General features: G+C 45.8%; 1 protein-coding gene across 4 annotated transcripts in view; it reads left to right on the top strand.

The window, feature by feature from the left end:
* CNTNAP2 (contactin associated protein 2) overlaps positions 1 to 20,481 on the top strand; it is a 909,905-nt gene that overhangs the window by 630,655 nt on the left and 258,769 nt on the right. For all 4 annotated transcript variants that reach the window (XM_025147595.3, XM_025147597.3, XM_025147596.3 and 1 more), the window contains one exon: positions 20,023 to 20,223. In XM_025147595.3, coding sequence (XP_025003363.2) covers positions 20,023 to 20,223 — 201 coding nt within the window. The remainder of the gene's footprint in view (positions 1 to 20,022; positions 20,224 to 20,481) is intronic.

The raw sequence follows: 20,481 nt of genomic DNA on the forward strand, positions 1-20,481 counted from the left end.
AGTCTCTGTGCCTGTATCTACAAATGCTATCACTCACTGTGTTCTTCCAGGTCCAAAAATAGTCAATTCTACCTATTTTCTCCCATCTGGAGCCCTAGGTGCAGGGGGTCTTGCATCACTTGTCATGTAAGTAACTGCACAATTATCAATTATTTTTTATCAGGTGGCTCAGCCATAGTGGCCAAGGTCACTTGAGGAGTCTTTTTCTTTTTGTTAGGAACTATTGAATCTTCCAAGTTCCATGTTCTCACTGGTACTTGTCCAATAATTCTTACCCCTGCCTTTTTGGAGGTATTTTGACATTTTTTATTTTCTTCCAGCTGTCTCCATAGCTGGAAGAGGACATGATTGGGCTGGCAATCAGTTTTTGCAAATTGAACCCCAGGCGCGATTAAGTCATTAAACATCTGTTTTTGGATACCCATATGGGTCCCGATTGAGGACTCTGTGGGGTGGATCTCCTAGTTTTAGTTAAAGGGAGAACCTCTGCCCCTTCCAATGTCCAGATATTGTGCCTGGTTCGTAGGCACTCCTTTTCTCCTAGAACAGCCATCAACTGGGCAGCTTGTTGAACAATAGCCACAGAGGCTATCAAAGATTTCGCATTGACATTAGTGTGCCATACTGGTGGGGAGGTGCCTGTTCTGAGTACTTAGCCAGTTCTGAACTCACTAAACAGTCATCATGTCACCTCCTTTGTTCCCATTTCTCTGACATAGCTATGAAGTTCCTCCACCAATGTCCATAGATGAGAATTTATTGGGACATCACTTTTATTTGGCCACGTGATTCTACATGTAGCCATTATCCATTGAATCATTGGTTTTCATCTCCCCAAGCCACCTGCCTGCCCTTTGGGTTTTCTGTGGCTCATCGAAGACCCCAGAAAGACAAAAACTACTGCCAGATTTCCTATCTCAGAGCTGCCATTGTGACCTATGGTGAGATCAGAAAGGCTGCAATCAATGAGCTGCAAAGGAAACCCAGTTGTAAAAGATTATTCTTTTGCACCATTGTCTCAAAGCTTGCTGAGGAACACTGATGGACACATCCTGGGCAAGGGTTGAGAAATCCTTTGTCTGAGGGACACAGATGGACAAGTCCAGGCACATCCTCGTCACTGAAGATCTTGCAAGCCAGGGGAAATGAGAGAGAGAGAAGCTGCAGCTTAATGGTCGGGAAGCAGTCTTTTGTGTGGGCTTATCTTGAGGGAGATAGCCATCTCAGGGGGTACCACACATGACTCTGACCCAACTGCCCAGGAATACCGCGTTGGCAGAAGAAGGATAAAAAAGGGACCAACAACCAAGAAGTTTGGGTTTCTGACAACAGATTCCTCATGAGCTGATGCCTGCATGCTGAAGTAGAAGAAAAGGTTTTCTGACAACAGATTCCTTACAATGTGATGCTTGCATGCTGAAGAAGAACAAGAGGTGTCTGACATCAGAAGCCTCACGAGCTGATGCCTGCATGCTGATGGACTCTCTCCTGGGCCTGCTACCTGAGACCTGCTACTTCCTCTTGGACTTACCCTGATGCTTCTTCCTGGTACCTGCTTGCTGCCTAAGGCCAGCCATGCTGCTGCTACTCTCCCCCTGCGCTTTTGCCTCAGACCATCGGAATGGCATGCAACAGGACGCTGCTGGATCTTGGTGGTGTCTATCCCCACTTTACGTAATTCTTGCTTCTTTCCTATGTTTTCTATCGCCTGCTTCTATCCTTCCCCATCACCCTAATTCATAATAGTCACTGTCTTCCCTTTCCCCATCTCCCTGATTAATATTTGTAATAAACTGGTCAGACCAACATTTGAACCGTTGTTTCTTAACCTCGCATCGGGTATACATATATCAAAGAACCTCTTCTCCCTCCTATAAATTGGAGCAAGACATCAGCAAAATGCTGCTGCTGGCAACAGTGCTCAGCTGCCATCCTCCCCACCACTGTTTTGCTCTTTGCCACATTTCATTTTCATTCAAGTTGTGGATGACCCATCCCTGGAGGCATTCAAGGCCAGGCTGGATGTGGCTCTGGGCAGCCTGGGCTAGTGGTTGGCAACTCTGCACATCGCAGGGGGGTTGAAACTAGATGATCACTGTGGTCCTTTTCAACCCAGGCCATTCTATGATTCTATGGATCAGAGAATGATTTTCATCATTATACCTTACAATTGCATATAGTTTTTGTCTGAGGGCTGGATGTGCAGTGATGGATGCAAGTTTAGAAATCTGCAGTCCATTAATAACCATACTCTCGGCCTTCATGTCCCATGATCTTAAGAGCCAAGCTGGTATGCTCTCTTGTGGTTTGTTTAAATTGTTGTAATAAATCTATGAGTTCAATAGCCATGTACAGGCATGTCATCACATGTAATGTGAGTGTGGGCCACTCTGTGAGTAGCAGCCTCGCCAATCTATCTTGGACTTGCTCATTTTTTTTGAGTCCTTATTGGTCTTATTTCTAGAGGATCTGAGGTTCCCATATCCTCTAGTTGGTCTTCAGTCTTCTTAATTTTCCTTTCATTGTTTGGATTCAACCAGGATCCAAGGATTCCATTGATCTAAGTCTTTTTCACCTTCTAATGATACAGTTCTTAACTTTAGAGGGGAAATTCCATGTGAAGATGAGGCAATTTGCCCCATCATAAATGTAATTTTATTTTCCAGTTGAATTATTTTATTTTCCAGTTTTATTTTCCAGCTGATATGAGCTTTTAAGAGCTCATTTCACCTTTCAGTTCTTCCTCCAAGGAATTACATGCATTAATATTTAGTAGTAACAGCCATGCTAAAGCAGAGGCCACTGCTACTCTTTCCTCAGTTGTCATGAAATTTTGGTCTAATCTATTCAGAAATTCTGCCAGCTTGGAAGGGGATTTAATAATGGAACCATTGCCCTTATGGTTCCCCATTCTTCAGTAATCCATTAGGCACTCAGGCATGGAAAACCAAGGGTTTCTCCCTTTTTTGGAGTACTAGTAGTCCTGATAACCAGCCAATGCACTGTCCTTTTAAGATAATCCATCCTAAGTGCATACACTGCTGTCACACCCTTTGAGCAGCAAGATCCCAGGCTGCAGCAAGGTAAGATTAATTCTAATGCAACAGCAGTGGGCACAGATATAAGGAAAGAAGCTGCTTGCTTTCAGAAGGCCTCAGGTAGCCAGAGATCTCCAGCAAGATACTCTTGCCTCCACTACCAACCTTGAAATGAGTTCTGTGAATGCATAGATCCTGGACCTACCCCTTCTGGTCACTCACATGCATTGCTTGCACCTGAGCTTCCTACTGTGTGCTTAATCACTCTTGCAAGCTGTGGTTTAGCATTTCTACTACAGGAGTCAAGGTCTGTTTTGTGGTAAGTGTGTCTATATGAGCATGCTGTGTTTTGGGTTTGTAGTGTTTTTTTCCATGCATTTCTTCTTTCCATGAGGCATTCAGCCCTTTCTACATAAAGGCAATCTAAATCCATCCATGAATATGTTTCCATCTTCCTTCATACAGGGCCCACAGTAAAGTCCCAAATTCCCTCACTATGAGAGGACGTATTAGAGCTGCATTTTCTGGAATCTGGTATCTGAATTAAGCTCCCTTCAGAGACATGAGACCCAATGCAGCTCCTGTTGCTAATATCACTCTTATGGCATTGTAATGGCTAGTCCTGGCTCAGAAATCCAAGGTGGATCTCTAAATGGCCTAAAGCCTGCCTTTCTAACATGTTAGAACTCTTACATGTGTTTCAGACAAAAAAAAAAAAAACAAAAAACAGAACCAAAAAAAAAAAAAAGACATTGGTGTCAGTGAGTATATAATCTGTATTAATCCCTTTTCAAATACCTAGTAAATTTCCATCCTAGGCTTTCAATCTAACATCATGTATTCTCTGTAAAATCTCATAAGTGACAAATAAAATTTTTCCTTAGTATACATGGATAAACATGGATTACTTTTCTTCATTTCCCCTGCCTTTTTTTTTTTTTCCTTGGTGGAAAGATATTATTGTATTTGACATAGAGTTTTTAAATAAGGATATGAATATTAAAGTAATAACCATCTTACACCACCTGAAATATTTAATTTTATTTGGCTAGTGGTACGTACTGCCTTTGCTTACCTCATCTTTGAATGTATGATACTTGCACCAGATCAGCCACAAGTACATGAGTTTACATGACTCCATGTAATCCAAAATTGACTGACACAATGCAGTGAAAAATAGAGTCATAGAATCACCAAGGTTGGAAAAGCCCCACAGGATCACCCAGACCAAGCATCCACCCATCACCAATAGTTCTCAATAAAATAGTTGGAGATAAGTGTAGTTATAACATAGAATATGTTATATCATTATTACTGCAGGTCACACTCAAAATTCATCTGTTTCTATAAGCACATTTTTGTGAACACAGACACCCTGAAGCACAGAGTTTGTCCCAGTTTATCAAAAAACTTTTATACAGATAAAATGGCAGAGTGGAATATTTGGCTTTAGGTTTTGGTGTTAGATTCAAATTAATGGGTATGAGATTTTCATGGCTGAATTGAAAGCATACTGCTGTGTACTACACTTTATGATTTTTGTTAATTTAAGGCATATCTGTGAGGTGAATTAATATCTTCTGAAACCTGCAGATGATATCCATTGAGAAACTATGTTAATGATAAATATGGCAAAGTTTGTAGTATGGTATGCTTTCCTCTTTGTGAGCCTGGAAGGACTCTGGTTAGTAACAGGAATACCTGAACTATCTGGGGCAAAGACCTTACAAGCTCATCCAGAAAACAGGGCTTTTGTGTAAGCCAGTTCAAGACACCAGAACAAATTCCTACTTACTTTTTTAAGATTTGTCTTAAAGGTCAGTATTTACTATTCAAAGTTCAAGGCATACTTCTTTGACTTGGTCTTTAATAGTAGAAATATATAATATAGCAGAAAAAAAAAAGAAATATAAGAGAAAAACAACTTCAACTGTGAAAGAATTATACATTTTGAGTATTACTGACAAAAAATTGATACACTTCTAGGAAAATTTGCAGTAATATGTTAGAGGATAATCTATAGATATAAAAGATAATTTTCTGGATTTTGTTTACTGCCAGTCTTTCTTATGAATATAGTAGACTGTAGACCTATAGAAGTCCTTTGCTATTTGAGATAGTGTTGCCTTTCGCAGGCAACCGTGATGTTCGTTGCTTAGGGGAGCCTGCGGCTTGGCCAAATACCGAGGTGACACCAATATGATGAGCGGCAAAATGGCGTTTATTAAGTTCTAACAAGCACTTATATATCTTTTAACCCTTCGTGTACGCCCACTGGATGGTACACGTGGCACGTACCTAACACATAGGGAGGAGCCTGACACGTTACATCCCGAGACCCCGATCACGCCTATTACAACATCTCCCCCTCCCCATGCCATAGAAAGCTGACCCGTAACAACGCGAACGCAAATCCTAACTCTATTTCTATTCCTAAGTGCGTCTATAATTGCTCCTGAATGCGCTGATACACGTACTGCTGACGTGAGATTTCCTCTATGAAGTTTCTTAAGCATGCCTTAAGAAGCTGAACAAAGCATGGAAGACAGAGCATAATAGCCAAGAATATTGCTAAACCTACGATAAGCGTTTTAAGCATTTGTTTTAGCCACGGCTCTAATTCCCCAAACAGACCCTCCAACCATTCACCGAAGGGATCGGCCTGCACCTTGATCTTCTGTGTGTGGCCTTGCATCCACTGTAGTTGTTTATGGATCGATGCGCTGTGATCACTTAAGTTGAAGCAACAGAACCCTTCGACATCCTCACATCCGTGGCTTTGAGCTAAAAGCAAGAAGTCAATAGCCGTGCCACCCCCTGGCAAAGAACATAGACACATTAGCAGAGATAGAACCAAATTTCTCGGTGTGGGCAGTAACGGTTGTGTTGCCGGGTCCGTGTCCTGGCCTGTCTTCGGTGGTCCACGCACCCATATAAGTGTTTTTTTCCGCTTCTCCGGTGTCGGGGTCTTTGGCTTCCCCAGTAGCCACGCCTGCAACAGAAACGCTCAGTTCTCGTTACTTGAGGCCAAACTCTGGCTTAACTTTCCTCGATGGAACCCATATAATGTTTCCCGACTCTTTGTTTTTGACCGCTGCGTAGCCTCTGCCCCAAACTAAAATAGACCACCCTGATTCCCATAACCCATTGTCGATCTTAATCTTCACCGGTGGTCCTTCTTCAATAATTCTCGGTTGCCAGTGCTTTTGCATAGGGGTGCGGTGATTCTCCCCCCGTTCAAAATGGTTTAATGCATACAACGCACGAGCCAGCAACTCTCCCTGTTGGCTCACTGGAATCTTTCCCCTGTAATTTTCCCCCTCCCCAAGGACACGCAACTTTTCCTTGAGGAGCCGATTCGCTCTTTCGACAATAGCCTGGCCCTGCGAGTTGCCAGGGATACCAGTACTATGCGTGATGCCCCAACGTGCTAGCCACTCCTTGGTGGAGCGCGAGATGAAGCAGGAGCCATTGTCTGTCTTAATGTGACTCGGTAGGCCTAATGTTGCAACGCACACCGACCAGTGATGTTGTGCTGCAGAAGAATTCGCGCGGCCATGTTGGGTAGCAACAATGACAGTGGACGCGGTATCAACAGTAACCGCAAGCCAAGACCTTGGCGCCAGACGTGGCTCCAGCGTGAAGTCCGTCTGCCAGACGTCGAGAGGTGCAATTCCCCTAGGGTTCACTCCCGCACTAAGCGCAGGGGCTGAATTACAGTGAGGGCATGCCAGCACCACCTCCCGGGCCACCGCCATAGGAATTGAACATGTCCTTGACAGTGCTCGAGCCCCTAGGTGTAGCGTAGAATGCAGGTCTCTAGCCTCCCTCACCGTAAGAACCTTGTGCCCCGCGTGTTGGTCGGCGAGGGCATTGCCAGTTGTAAAGAATCCCGGAACGTCTGAATGACTTCGCACATGAAGAACAGCAGCGGGCGCTGTCCTTGCCGTCAATGCTTCCTCCAAGAGGAAGGCAATCGAAGTACTGGGTTGTCCTTCCTGCCCCATTCGTAGTAACATTTTTGCAATGAAAGCAGAGTCAGTGACTACATTGCAAGGGGTGTCTGGCCAGAGGAGCAGTGCCATCGCTACCGCCTGCGCCTCAAGCGTCTGAACACTGACACTGTGATCTTGAAATGTTCTAATTTCCCAGTCACCCGTCTGGTTCTTCCAGACAACCGCCCCCTGACCTGTCGATGAAGAGGCATCCGTAAATACTGTTGGACCATCAAGGGGAGAAGCAACAACTCGAAGACGGAGTGACACCTGGAGCGGGCGTGCCAGCTCGAAAATCGGAAGGGAACCCGCATACCTAAGCTTGCCTCCGAACCCATGCAGGGCTAGGAGGATTTCATCAGGCAAGATCTGTGAATCTCGGAAGAACCTGGGCAGGTGGACTATATCCAAATCCTTTCCAAAATCCCTAAATGCAGCTGTCCTTGGCTTACTAAGTAGCAGGGAGAGAAGCTCCACCCACGGGGTAAATGCCCGCACCGGCTGTGCTGAGAACAGCCAGCGCAGAGGTTGTGGACAGGAGCCTAGTGCATGACCAATGACAGCTACGGCTCCATCCTGGCAGCGAGTAACAGCGCCCTCTAGGGGGATACCCGGTGTCCACCTGGACAAACTTGCTGTTGAGCACAGTGATAGTATTTCTCGCCAGGCAGCGTCCATCTCTGGGGTCCACTCTCTCCTTTCCCGTGGGTCTGAGCCCTTCAGCTGGTCGTAAAAGGGCTTCATTAATCGTGGTGGAATACCCAGTGCTCCCCGGACCCACTGGATAGCTCCTACCAATTTCTGAACATCCCACAGGTTGGTTACGTGAGGCTTAATCTCCAGGCCCTCGGGGATAACTGTGGATGATCCAAACTTATATCCCAGGAATTCTATCCCTGGCCCTCGTTGTACCTTTTCTTGGGAGATCGTGAAACCTGCACCCGTGAGCGCGCCTGACACCCGTGCTTCTAGGGCTTGTAGTTGGGAACCTGTCGGAGCTGCAAGCAGAAGATCATCCATGTAATGGACAATCTGGCAGTCTGGCATGTCGCGTCTCACTGGCGCGATAATTGTATTCACCACAAGCTGACAAATAGTAGGTGAACAGGCCATTCCCTGAGGGAGAACCTTCCATTGAAACCTTTGAGCTGGGCCCTGGTTATTCTGTACAGGGACTGTGAATGCAAAAGCCTCCCGGTCCTGTTCTGCCAAAGGGATGGAGAAAAAACAATCCTTAAGGTCAATGACCACAAGGGGCCATCCCCTGGGAACAGCTGCAAGTGATGGACCGCCTTGCTGAACGGGACCGAACTGGACGAGCTGTGCATTAACAGCCCGAAGATCATGCAATAAACGGAAGGACCCCGATGGTTTCCGGATAACAAAGATGGGCGTGTTCCACCTACTAAGTGACGGTTCAATGTGTCCCGCCTCCAGTTCCCTGGAGACCAGCTGCGTCAGCGCTGCTAATTTATCAGTAGGAAGGGGCCACTGATCCACCCAAACGGGAGACGCTTCCCGTTTCCAGCGTAATGGGATGGCAAAATGCAGCGCAAGGTGGTACACAGTGGCCCTTAGTATAAATTTGTGAGTCGAACTCCCAAGGACGTGAGAAAATCACGCCCTAAGATTGATCCTTCCACCGGTGCCACGAGGGGTTGCATCAACACCGGTGCCTCCATCGTCCCACTCCTATCAATGATAGCGATCTCCACTTTCTCTGCAGCCCCTTTTGTTGGGACTGTGCCTCCCACTCCCCCAATATGCTGCCAATGCGAGGTGAGTGGCCAGTTCGGCGGCCAATCGGCCTCCGCAATCACTGTAACGTCCGCACCAGAATCTATCAAAGCCGTAAAAAGCGTGGTTCGAGGTCCCTCTTTTTGGGGCCACGGACCCGCATATGACATTATCACCTTAACTAGTGGACGGTCCCCCAATCCCATGGCTAATGCCACGGTGGGCATGTTCTCCTTGGCCCATTGCTCTGATTTGGGAAGGTGCCCTGGGCCCGAGGCACCCTCCCTTGGCCGTTTCCCTGCATCGCTTCCTTGATCTTCCTGCAGTTACGCGCCGTGTGGCTCGCCCCACCACACCACTGGCATTTTTTGTCTGTGTCTGTTTTTGAGCCACCTTTATTCGGACAGTTGGTCCTAAAGTGTCCGGGTTGTCCGCACTTATAACAGACACCTTTCCCTCCCCCGTCCTTGGGGCGTGCAGCTGCCTGTACTGCGAGCTGGAGGGCTGCGGCTAAGCCCTCATTTGTTAATGGAGTAGCGCGCTGATGGTCAAGCACATATTTGATAAGTTCCCCTGGGGTTGTTAAGTTGCCTGGGGCTGCCCTAATAATTTGCTGTATGTCCGAGAGCGATTTTTGCTTAAGGCAATCAATGATAACAGGACCTTGGGCCGGCTCCGGAAGATCGGACCCCTCAACTGCACGAATCAAGCGGTTCGCAAATTCTGCAAAAGGCTCTGAAGGGCCTTGTTTGATATCCGCCCACGGGAGAGTAGGCTCTGTAACTCGAGCCAGCTCCCGAAGGGCCTGTAGGGCCGCAGTTGTGACTGCAGCTAACTCTCCCGGTCTCAACAGCCTAAGCTGGCCTTCCGGAGATCCCACCATGCCGTCCGCTACACCCTGGAGACGCGCTAATGTGGTCCTATCCCCTCGACCCTGACCATTGGCTGGGTGTCGGGCATCTCGGGTGGCTGCCGCCACCACTGCTTGCAATTGTGTATTCCAAGCATCATACCACAGGGTGTACTGAACCGGTTCAAGGATCACATGCATGAGGCTGATCACATCGTACGGTAGTAGGCTAGAGGCCATGAGGGCCTCTACCGCCGCCATTGTTACTGGGGAATGCAGCCCCTTTGTTTTTACAATTTCAGAAAGGCGGGTTATTGCTTTAGAATCTAGAGGGACCCACGCCGGGCCCTCTGTCTTGACTATGACCGGAAGGGCTAGCGGCGGCCGTGCTGGGTCGGCTGCTCGTAAGTCCTCCCTCACCCGGGCCCAATCAGTGAGCGTGGGCAGAGCCCACGGGGTGGGTGCTGTGGGGCTGCACCCCTCAGGGGTGGACCCCTGGGACGTTGGCCACGGGGCTCCGCCCCTGCATTCACCGCAGGGCGGGACGGTGCAGTCTGCCCCGTTGGGGAAGTTGCTACAGCAACAGACTGAGCTGCACTCGTTATCACAACACACGGGTTGCGCTGTACCTCCTTGGAATGCCGTACCCTCCCCCGAAGCCTGCTTATCAGCCCTGCAGGAGATGTTACCACATTCCTCTAAGGACCTTCCCCCCCCCTCCCCGACTGACTTCAGTGAAGGATATAAGCCTTGAGAGGGATACGGAGGTGGGGGTGTTGTGGCCTCCACGCTTGAACAATTCGATGCAACTTCGTCCTTCTTTGTTCCCGGAGCTATCGTGGCAGAATGGGTTGTAGGGGCTGGCGCCACCTTATCTCCAGCCGGACCTGCACGAGGAATGAGACCCACTCCCGGCCCCGCAACCTCTAACCCCAATAGCTCCCTGGCTCGTTCGCCTGCAAGTTTCTCCTCGCGCGCAGCCTTCAATCCTCCCAGAATCAAACCCCAAGTTTTAAATTCCGCTGCTTTTTGAGTGACCATTGCTCGTTGAGATAAGGCAGCGGTAATTGAATCCCAATTACTGTGGTCATAAATCTCGTGGGGCGATGTTAACAGCCCTTCCCTCTCAAGCAACGAGAGGACCGCAGCTATCTCCTTCTGAGAAGGAGCATGCTTCCCGTTATAAATCTTACACGCATGAACGATCACCTTTATGACGGCTTCCATGACGCCCCCGATCCTCCTCCCGATTGAGACCAGGATCCCAGGCTCTTCTCCGGCGTGATTCCGGAGGGTATATCCGTCGCTCGTCCGCGACCTCCGCCGACAGAGGGGTGACTGCAGATTCCCTCTGTCCCCGGGCTTGTCCCCCGGCTTCCACCGCCCAGCAAGTGCTAATGCTCCGCGGTGGGCTCCTGCCCCGTCAAGCAGACAGCCGACTCATTCCCCTAACCATCACGTCGGGGGTCACCACTTGTTGCCTTTCGCAGGCAACCGTGATGTTCGTTGCTTAGGGGAGCCTGCGGCTTGGCCAAATACCGAGGTGACACCAATATGATGAGCGGCAAAATGGCGTTTATTAAGTTCTAACAAGCACTTATATATCTTTTAACCCTTCGTGTACGCCCACTGGATGGTACACGTGGCACGTACCTAACACATAGGGAGGAGCCTGACACGTTACATCCCGAGACCCCGATCACGCCTATTACAACAGATAGACATTATGGATATTAAGTACCAGCTGAGACAGTTTTGTTTTTTTTTTTTTTAAACATTCATAACTACTTAACTGGGATTAAATTTTTTTTCTCATCTAAGCCATAGAATAGAATTCTGACAGGATGACAGTATCAGTAATGTCTGAATTTTCATTATTTTAATTCTGAAACCCTATGTCTTTCTCATACAAGAATTTCTGGATTTCAGTTCTGTGAAATATCCTTCTAACGAAAGACTATGAATGATCTATAACAATTTTCCTTCCTTTTCTTTATTTCCTTTCTAAACTACTTACCAACTTCCACAAACTTTCCAACAAGAGTGCGTTGTTTCATTATTATGATATCTTATCTTAAATCTCTGGTAAATACTGACAAATGGTACAAAGTAACAATTCTAATGACATCAGCAGAGTAAGGAAGTATAATACCTATTAAGTCTCTTGTAAGCTGGATCTTATAGTCCAGCATCTATACTGGTACATTTCCAGTCACCAAAAATCAGATTGTCCTTCCCCTTTATTTTGTCTTGCACATGCATATAGAAGATTTATATATCCACTGTTTCCTAACATATTCATTATTTCCTAAATCTGTTATTTATTATGTTCATGTTTATTAAGTACCATAACAAGTCTGTCAATCAATGATGTAATAGTGTGTTTCTATTATAAAATATTCAAAGCTCAATAAGTAGTAATTTGGGTTTATCCTGAAAACACAGCTGGAGTAATAATGTAGAAAACTTGACTCTTGTGTGCATTAATAAACTACAATGGTCTCAGTATCAAAAATTAAATAATGTAACACAGTGCTATCTGGCGTGTCCCTAATATTATAAATGCAGAATTGTTTTCATATAATCAACAAGTATACAGAGTGGTGTGGCTAGGCCAGTATCCACAGATCGTACAGCTAGAAGGACTGTCACGTTGGAAAGGAATAGTCAGAAATAATGAAAATGATCACCCGTGTCCTAGGCTCACAGGAAAAAAAAAAAAAAAAAAAAGGGAAAAAAAAAAACAAACAAACAAAACAAAAAAAACACTCTAAGAGGAGCAGTCTCCAGAAAGAGATCCTTACATAGCAGCAGTCAGCCCTTAAATGGGGTCTAGGAGAGGTGCACCCAGGCTCCACCCCTTCTGGTCACACAGGTGAATTGCCTTCACCTGTGCTCCCACAGCTGACTCAGCGCTTGCCTCAGGTGATCAGTCAGAAGTTCAGGCCATGATTCAACAGTTCCCATACACTCCACCCCTTCATGGCATGAACCAATGATTGAGTTAGCTAAAGGGTGAGTCTTCCCTAACACTGAAATCTGACACATCACAATGCTTATATAATTTCCCATCGTGATGTATGTTGACACAATTTAATACAAGTGATGATCAGTGAAAGTTCATGTTCTTTCATGGGCCAGTACTTGGTGGAGTTACTGGAGGCATGTAATCATGTGGTGCAGGCCCATCCTGTGCTCCATCAGTCCCACGTAGACCACCACCTGGTGTCACACATGATCTCACAGCTACACTAGAACGCTTTGATGGCATTTCATTCCTTCTGGTGATCCTAGAAGCTCAAAGACTCATGGGGAGTAATAGAGATGTTTCAGGGCTACCAGGAGGGGAAGGTCTGCTCTCCAGGGTGAGATACAGGCCATATTCCTGTCCTGGGTCAACACTTCGGCTTGTACAGGGGCACGCCCAGGCTGCCTGTACCATACCTTCTGGCCAGATGTCTGCGGCTGCATAACTATATCAGGCACCAAAGGGGGTGTCCTGATCTGCTATAGGGACACGATGGGGGTCCCTTTAGCAAAGAAGATCAGAGTGTTGACCACAGTGTCAGTAGGCCACGTACCTATTACCGAAGGGACTACCAAGCCTCCCACCTCCAATAATCTCCCACAGAATGCAAGGAGGCCACACCACTTTGGTCCTACCTGCACCTTCCAAGGCCATTTTATTCTATGGGTACCTGGTTCTAAATTCGCAGGGGCAGGGAGCAGAAGATTATTTTCATTACCAATCTGGGGTCTGACCTAATTATCAGTGCCTGTAATATGGATCCTAAGCAAGGAGACCCATGTTGTCTGTAGCATTTTCAGGGCACTGGGTATGCTGTCTCTAGGTTTTCCATTCAGGTCCCTCAAGGTTTCATAGAATCTTTTTGTCCACCCCTGCAGGGACTGGGAGTCTGTCTTCAGGGCAGTCTTAAGAATACCATTATAATATTCAACAAGGCCTGGCCCCATTGAATTATATGGCAGGTGGAATCACCATTCGATGTTATTTTCTTCTGTCCAGCCTTTTATCACTGCACCAATAAATTGAGTCCCTTGGTCACTCTCAATGACTTGAGGTGTCCCGTAGGCAGACATCAGTTTAGTAAGTGCCTTGATGATATATGCCTGCTTTGCTCTTGGTACTGAATAGGCCTGCATTAGCCCACTTGTGGTGTCAATGCAGGTCAGGGCATATCTCGCCCCCTCAGACTGAGGGAGGGGCCCAGTGTAATCAACCTGCCATTGCTGGAGAGGACTGCGTCCTCTAGCAAGATGGGTTGTTGTTTTGGGCAGTGATCTCGGTCTCATCTTATGGCATGCGTCGCAGTCTCAGCATGCCTGGGCAATGTCAGATAGTTGTATGGGCAGCCCAAGTGCTTCAGCAGCTGCCCACATTGTCTTTTGTCCTCCATTCAGTAGCTTCTGATGTAAACGACAGGCGATGTTCTCAGATGGTGAATTCTCAATCCATAAAAATCAGGCCAATGTGTTGGCTTTGTCATTTCCTGGTGACTGTAGGTGTTAGTGACCAGAAACGTGGTAACACATCCCGTGTTTAACTGCTTTCCATATGTCTAACCACATACCTCTGTCTCAGATTGGTCAGGCATGGCTAGTCCATTTGTGGGTGACCCATTGTGCAATCCAAAGGTGAGTCCCCAGTACACAGCCCAACTAACGGTGCTGATATTCAGGATATAATCACTGGGTTCCTTGGTTACAGCCATCCACACAACTTGCAGTTCTGCCCATTGGCTACTCTAACCATACCCCTCGTCAAACCAGACTGTCTCAGTGAAGGGATGATATGCTATACCTCTCCAATTGCTCGGGTTGCCCTTGCTCAACCCATCTGTGTACCAAGCATCATCAGGGATAGGATATTTCCCCTCCTGAACAGGACTCTTCCCTGGTGGAGCAACCAGTGTTTCTTTTGGTGCATCAGTGTGATACGTCACTGGGCCTAGGATCTTCTGGAGTTCTTCTTTTAACAGTGATGAAGACAGACTACTCCTCTGGCTGAGACAGGCAACCCATAATGCCACGGTTTGTGCTTGGGCCACTCCCATCTCAGGAAGGTGGGTCAGATCTTTCACCCACCCCTGAATCAACAAGGTGATCTTAACTATGATTTCAGCCATTTGGGTTATCCCACTCCACTAATGCGGAGTAGGCAACCAATAACTGTTTTTCAATCATACTATATCTTTCTTCTGCTCCATGCCAGACCTGAGACCAGAATCCAATGGGAGTCCGAACAGGACTCACGTGTTGCCACAGGCCCCAGCCAAAGCCATCCTGAGCAACATTAATGTCCAACTCAGCTGGGAGGGTAGGGTCAAATATACCCAATGCCCGGGCTTGTATAACTGCCAGTTTTGCCTGTTGGAAAGCATCCTGTTCTGTTCTCCTCCAGTCCCACAGCTGCCCCTTTTTTGTGAGCCTGTACAGTGGCCTCAGCAGCAGCGTTAAATGAGGAATAAAGGAGTGCCAGTATCCCAATATACTTAAAAACTCCTGCAGCTGCTTTGGTGTTGTAGGGACTGGAAATACCTGAACCTTATCTATTACATCACTGGGTAGTACTTTGGTCTTCCTGACCAAACTAACCCCAGAACTTTACAGACAGGCCCAGGCCTTGCACCTTCTGAGGATTTATAGCCCGTCCTCTTTCTTGCAGATAAGTAATTAATGAATCTGCTGCTTGTCCTACTGCCTCCAGTGAGTCAGATGTCAACAGGAGATCAACAATACAATGATACAAGTTAATATTATCAGTTTTTCTCCAATTAGCCAGGCCATGCGCCACTAGGTTATGGCAATATGTCGACGAATGCACATAACCCTGTGGCAGGACTTGAAAGGTCCACTGCTTGCCTCCCCATGTAAATGCAAACTGATCTTGTGATTTTTTAGCAATTGGAATACTGAAGAATGCATTTGCCAAGTCTAGGACCCAATGGTAGGTTTTTATCTCCCTACTCAATGTGTCCATTAGGGAGGCAATACTGGGTACGGCTGCATGAATAGGCAGCGTGACCTTATTTAATCCTCTACAATCCACTGTCATTCTCCATGTTTCATCCAACTTTTGCACTGGCCACATGGGGGAATTATATGGGCTATGTGCAGGTCTTATAATACCGACTTTGTCTAATTCCTGCACTGTGCTTGATGTTTCATCTTGCCCACCCAGGAGTCTATACTATCTTACATTAGTAATCCGGCACGGTTTAGCAGGTGAATATGCTCATGCTTCACATGGGTTCTCAATATTGCCCGTACCGGCCAGACACTAATGCACCTTTGTTGAAGTCTGAATTCTCCCACAGTTATCTGGAGACCCCATAAAATATCTATGCCCAGGATGTATTCTTGGACTGGGGAAATAGACAATATTCCTGGGGTGGGAGACACCTAACCCCCAGTTCCAACCATGTTTGGGTGACCGGAATGTTCTGTCCCCCAAAACCACCAATCATCACTCTATCACCATTGAATTTATTCAGATCTCCATAAGTTATGGTTGTTTCTACGCCTGTGTCAACCAGTGCCATCATTCTCTGAATATTAATTCAGGACCAGAAAATCATCAGTTCCACACCGTCTGGAGGCCCTAGGGGAATTAGCATCTCTTGTCATGCCATAAATTGTGCTATGGCTAAATCTTTTACCTCTAGTGGCTCAGGCATAGTGGCCCGAGACACCTGAGGAGGTTTATTTTTTTCTACTAGGAACTAGAAAATCTTCAAAGTTCCATGTTGTCCTTGCTGATCTGTTAATAATTCTTACCCTAGGTTTTTTGGGGTACTTATGAAATTTTTGATCGTCTTTCAACTGTTTCCATAGTTGAAGGAGGACATGATAGGGTTGGCAATCAATTTTCGCAAATTGGACCCCAGCCCAGATTAAGTCATTAACCATTTGCTTTTGGAATACTCATATGTGTCCTGATTGAGGAGTTCATAGGGATGGTGTCCTAGTTTTAGTTACTGGAAGAACTTCTGCTTCTTCCAGTGTTCGAGTATTGTGCCTGTTCTGCAGGCGCTCTGTCTCCCTCAGATCAGCTACTAGCTTGGCAGCCTCTGAGGGACAGACTCTGAGGCCAAGGAGTTCAGTTTAGAGACTGGAGTCCCATATAGATGGGAAGGGGCCTGCTGCAAGATCAAATCTCTCATACCCACTGAAAATCTTACCATATCTGGGCTGTCAGATGTATCTTCATAGATTACTTCTCTTATACCCAATTCACAAATGTAGTTGGGAAGGTCCTCCATGGAGGACAATAACCCTGTAACGGTATATGTGATTTATTAGGCCAGACCATACAGCACGCTGCCATCAACCAATCTATTATGGAATGGTTTTCATTGGTATATTGGATGCCAGCGTATAGCCTCTGCCTAAGGGCAGGGCGCACAGTCATAGTTGCCAATTTAGATATTTCTGGCCTGTTAACTACAACACTTTTTGCCCAAGTCCTATGATCTTAATAGTCAAATTGGCACATTTTCTCTAGGCTTCTGTCAGAACCGTTGTACTAGGTCCATTAACTCTGTTGCCACGTATGGCCAGGCCGTTACATGTGAGTGAGTTTGGGCAGGGGGCCACTGGTCAGGTTCACCCCTACTGGTCTATCTTGTATCTTTTTTGTGTTTTGAGTTATAGTAGGATGGACCTCCAAGGGATCCGTTGCAAGCGGAGCATCGAGATCCAATTTAGAAGTTTTATTTTCCTGATCAACCAGGTCCATTGATTCCGGAATCTAGACTGAAATATTACGGACCTGCCTTATTGGAAAATTCCAAGTTGTTTTTATCCCCGTCAGTATACTGAGTTCTTGCTCTAATTTTTCAGTGCGGTCTTGCAATAACTGGTTTTCATTTTCTAAGGTATTGGCCCTCATTTCAGCCTGGTTTAAAGCATTTAACAGTGGCTATACCACCGCAGAGGCAGCTAACTGCCATCCTTTTGTAATTAGTATATCTTTGCTTAGCCCAAGAAAATAGTCTGTCACGTGGAATGGGGAGATATTTCCCATAACGCACAGGGGACTCCATTTTTCAGTTATGGAAGGTAATTCATAATAGTAGGATCCCAGAAATCTTGGGTTCCATCCAGAGAACATTTTGTCTAGGGGGCGTAATGTTCTCCTCCTGACCCGTCTACAGATATTCCAGAGAAAAACACACACACACACACATATATATATATGTTTAGTATATTTGGCCTGTCTCGACAAGTATATAATCAACAAATACACAGAGTGGTGTGGTTAGGCTGATATCCACAGATCATACAGCTAGAAATATTATCACGGTGGAAAAGGATAATTAGAAATAAATGAAAATACTCCCCTGTGTTGTATGCTTACAGAAAAGACTCCAAAAGGAGCAACCTCAAGAAAGAGATCCTTCCCTATGGACAGTCAGCCCTTAAATGGAGTCTAGGAGAGGTGGAGCCAGGCTCCACACCTTCCAGTCACACAGATGAATTGCCTTCAACTGTGCTCCCACAGCTGACTCAGTGCTTGCCTCAGGTGATCAATCAGAGGTTCAGGCCATGATTCAACAGTTCCCATACATAGCCCATGACAACTTGCCATGCACTGTGAATTTTCTGCACAGGGAAGCCTTAAATGTTTATTGTATCACCCTTGTTTCATTCTAATAGATTTCCTGTCAAAGTTGATCCTTATTAGTTCCACCAGTCACTATTAGCATTGATTATTAAGAAAGCTTCTTCACACAGTATATTAACACAGTTTATACCTATTTCTTGAAAGGTAAAAAGGTGGAACTACAGGGAACTGCAGGGAACTACAGAGTGGTCAGCTTCACCTCTGTGCCAGGTGAAGTCACAGACCAAGTTCTTTCAGAAAACATGTTAAGGAATATAGAACACAGAGAGGTTATTGGACATATCCACATGGCTTTACAAAATGCAGATCATGCTTGATGAATGCTGCCTACCATGACAGAGTGATAACATTGGTGGACAAGGGAAGTGCAACTGATACCTTCTACCCAGAATTGTGCACAGCCTTTGATACAGTCACAAACAACAAACAACAGCAAATCTATCTCTAAGTTGTAAATACATGGATTTTGGACTGTTTAGTGGACAAGGAATTGGATGGACAGCCACACTGAAAGAGTTGCAGTCAATTGTTAAATCTCCAGGTAGAGACCAGTGACAAGTGTTGTCCTTTGGGGCTCCATACTACGAGCAGTATCTTCATTGTGACAGTGTCTTCATTGGTGACAATAGACAGTGGGATTGAATGCACCCTCAGCAACTCTGTGGATGACACCAATCTGAGAAGTGCAGTTGGTGCTCTAAAGGGAAAGGACGTCAGAAAGTGGGATCTTGGCAGGCTTGTGGGATGGGCCCACGTGAACTGAAGTTCAACAAAGTCAAGTGGGAAGTCCTGCACCTAGATCACTGCAAACCCCAGAGTCAGTACAGTGTAGAGGAAAACTGGGTTGAGAATAGCTCTGCAGACAAAGAGCGGAAGTACTGGTGGTTGAAAATTTCAACATGAGATGACAAAGGGTACTTATAGCCTGGAAAGCCAGTAGAATCATGGGCTGCATCAAAAGAGGAGTGCCCAGCAGGGTGAGCTAAGTGATTATCCTTGCAATAATCTGGCCTTACTTACAAAACTAAATCCAGGTCTGGGACCCCCAGCACAAGAAAGATGTGTAGCTCTTGAAACAGATCTAAAGGAAGGCTACAAAGACAATCAGAGGGAGCACCTCTCCTATGAAGAAAGGCTGAGTGGGCCGGGGTTGTTTAGCCTGGAGATGAGAAGGCTTCTGGGATACCTCACTGCAGTCTTCCAGTACTTAAAGAGGGCTTTTAAGAAAGATGGAGAATTTTTTAAAGGGGCCTACTGAGGGACAAAAGGCAATGGTTTAAGATGAAAGATAGTAGATTAGATTAGATAAAAGGAAGAAATTCTTCATGATGAGTGTGTCAAGACACTGGAACAGATTGCAGAAGAGAATTAGTGGATTGTCCATTCCTGGAAACATTCAAGGTGATGTTGGATGGGGTTGTGGACAACCTGGTCTTGTGAGAGATGTGCCTACCCACAACAGGGTGACTAGGTGATCTGTAAAGGTCCATTCCAACCCCAGCAATTCTATGATTCTATGACTGTATATTGATTATCAAAACTACAGTGGGCAATAAAGGTTTTACGCTTTCATTGTTTCAGGTATATGGTCTCACTTGATGACTGTTTATGTTCAGTGTCCTTTTTCCCTGTCCACTCAAAATTCCCTTGCAGAACACATTAATCTTTTGCCAAAGGCCAAGACTAATTCTAATTCAGTTGCACTGTATGTCTTTTACTCACTCTTGTCTGTTCTTTTTCCATTCTAAATTTCAGAGGATAAAGTATGGACAACTGTGTACCATGATCTGCAAATGCAGACTTCTGTTGGAGGCAACAGTCTAGAAAAAACATCTATACTGCAGCTAAACTATAGTGCAACGATGGACCAGATTTCTGCTATTACCAGTAGTGCTGAATACTGTGAGCAGTTCATCTCGTATTCTTGCAAGATGTCCCGGCTGCTGAATACACCAGGTAGGCTGAGAATGGGTTATCAATTAAATGAAGCCTTAAACACCTTTATCTGAACAAATTATCAAATTCTGCTGTTAAGCCTGTCCATTCAGTGAAAATATTTCTTTGTTCTCCTTCACTAAGGTTCACAAAGAGCTAAATAATTGAAAGCCCACGAGGAATTATCTTCTTAGGAAAGTTTGCCTTTGTACTCCCTACTAAAATGAATTTGGTTGCATTACAGATCTGTATTTTTTTCAGCCAGATTTGTTGCTCCTT

The sequence above is a fragment of the Gallus gallus genome, chromosome 2, assembly GCF_016699485.2.
Source record: "Gallus gallus isolate bGalGal1 chromosome 2, bGalGal1.mat.broiler.GRCg7b, whole genome shotgun sequence".
In the NCBI taxonomy this organism is placed as follows: Eukaryota; Metazoa; Chordata; class Aves; order Galliformes; family Phasianidae; genus Gallus; species Gallus gallus.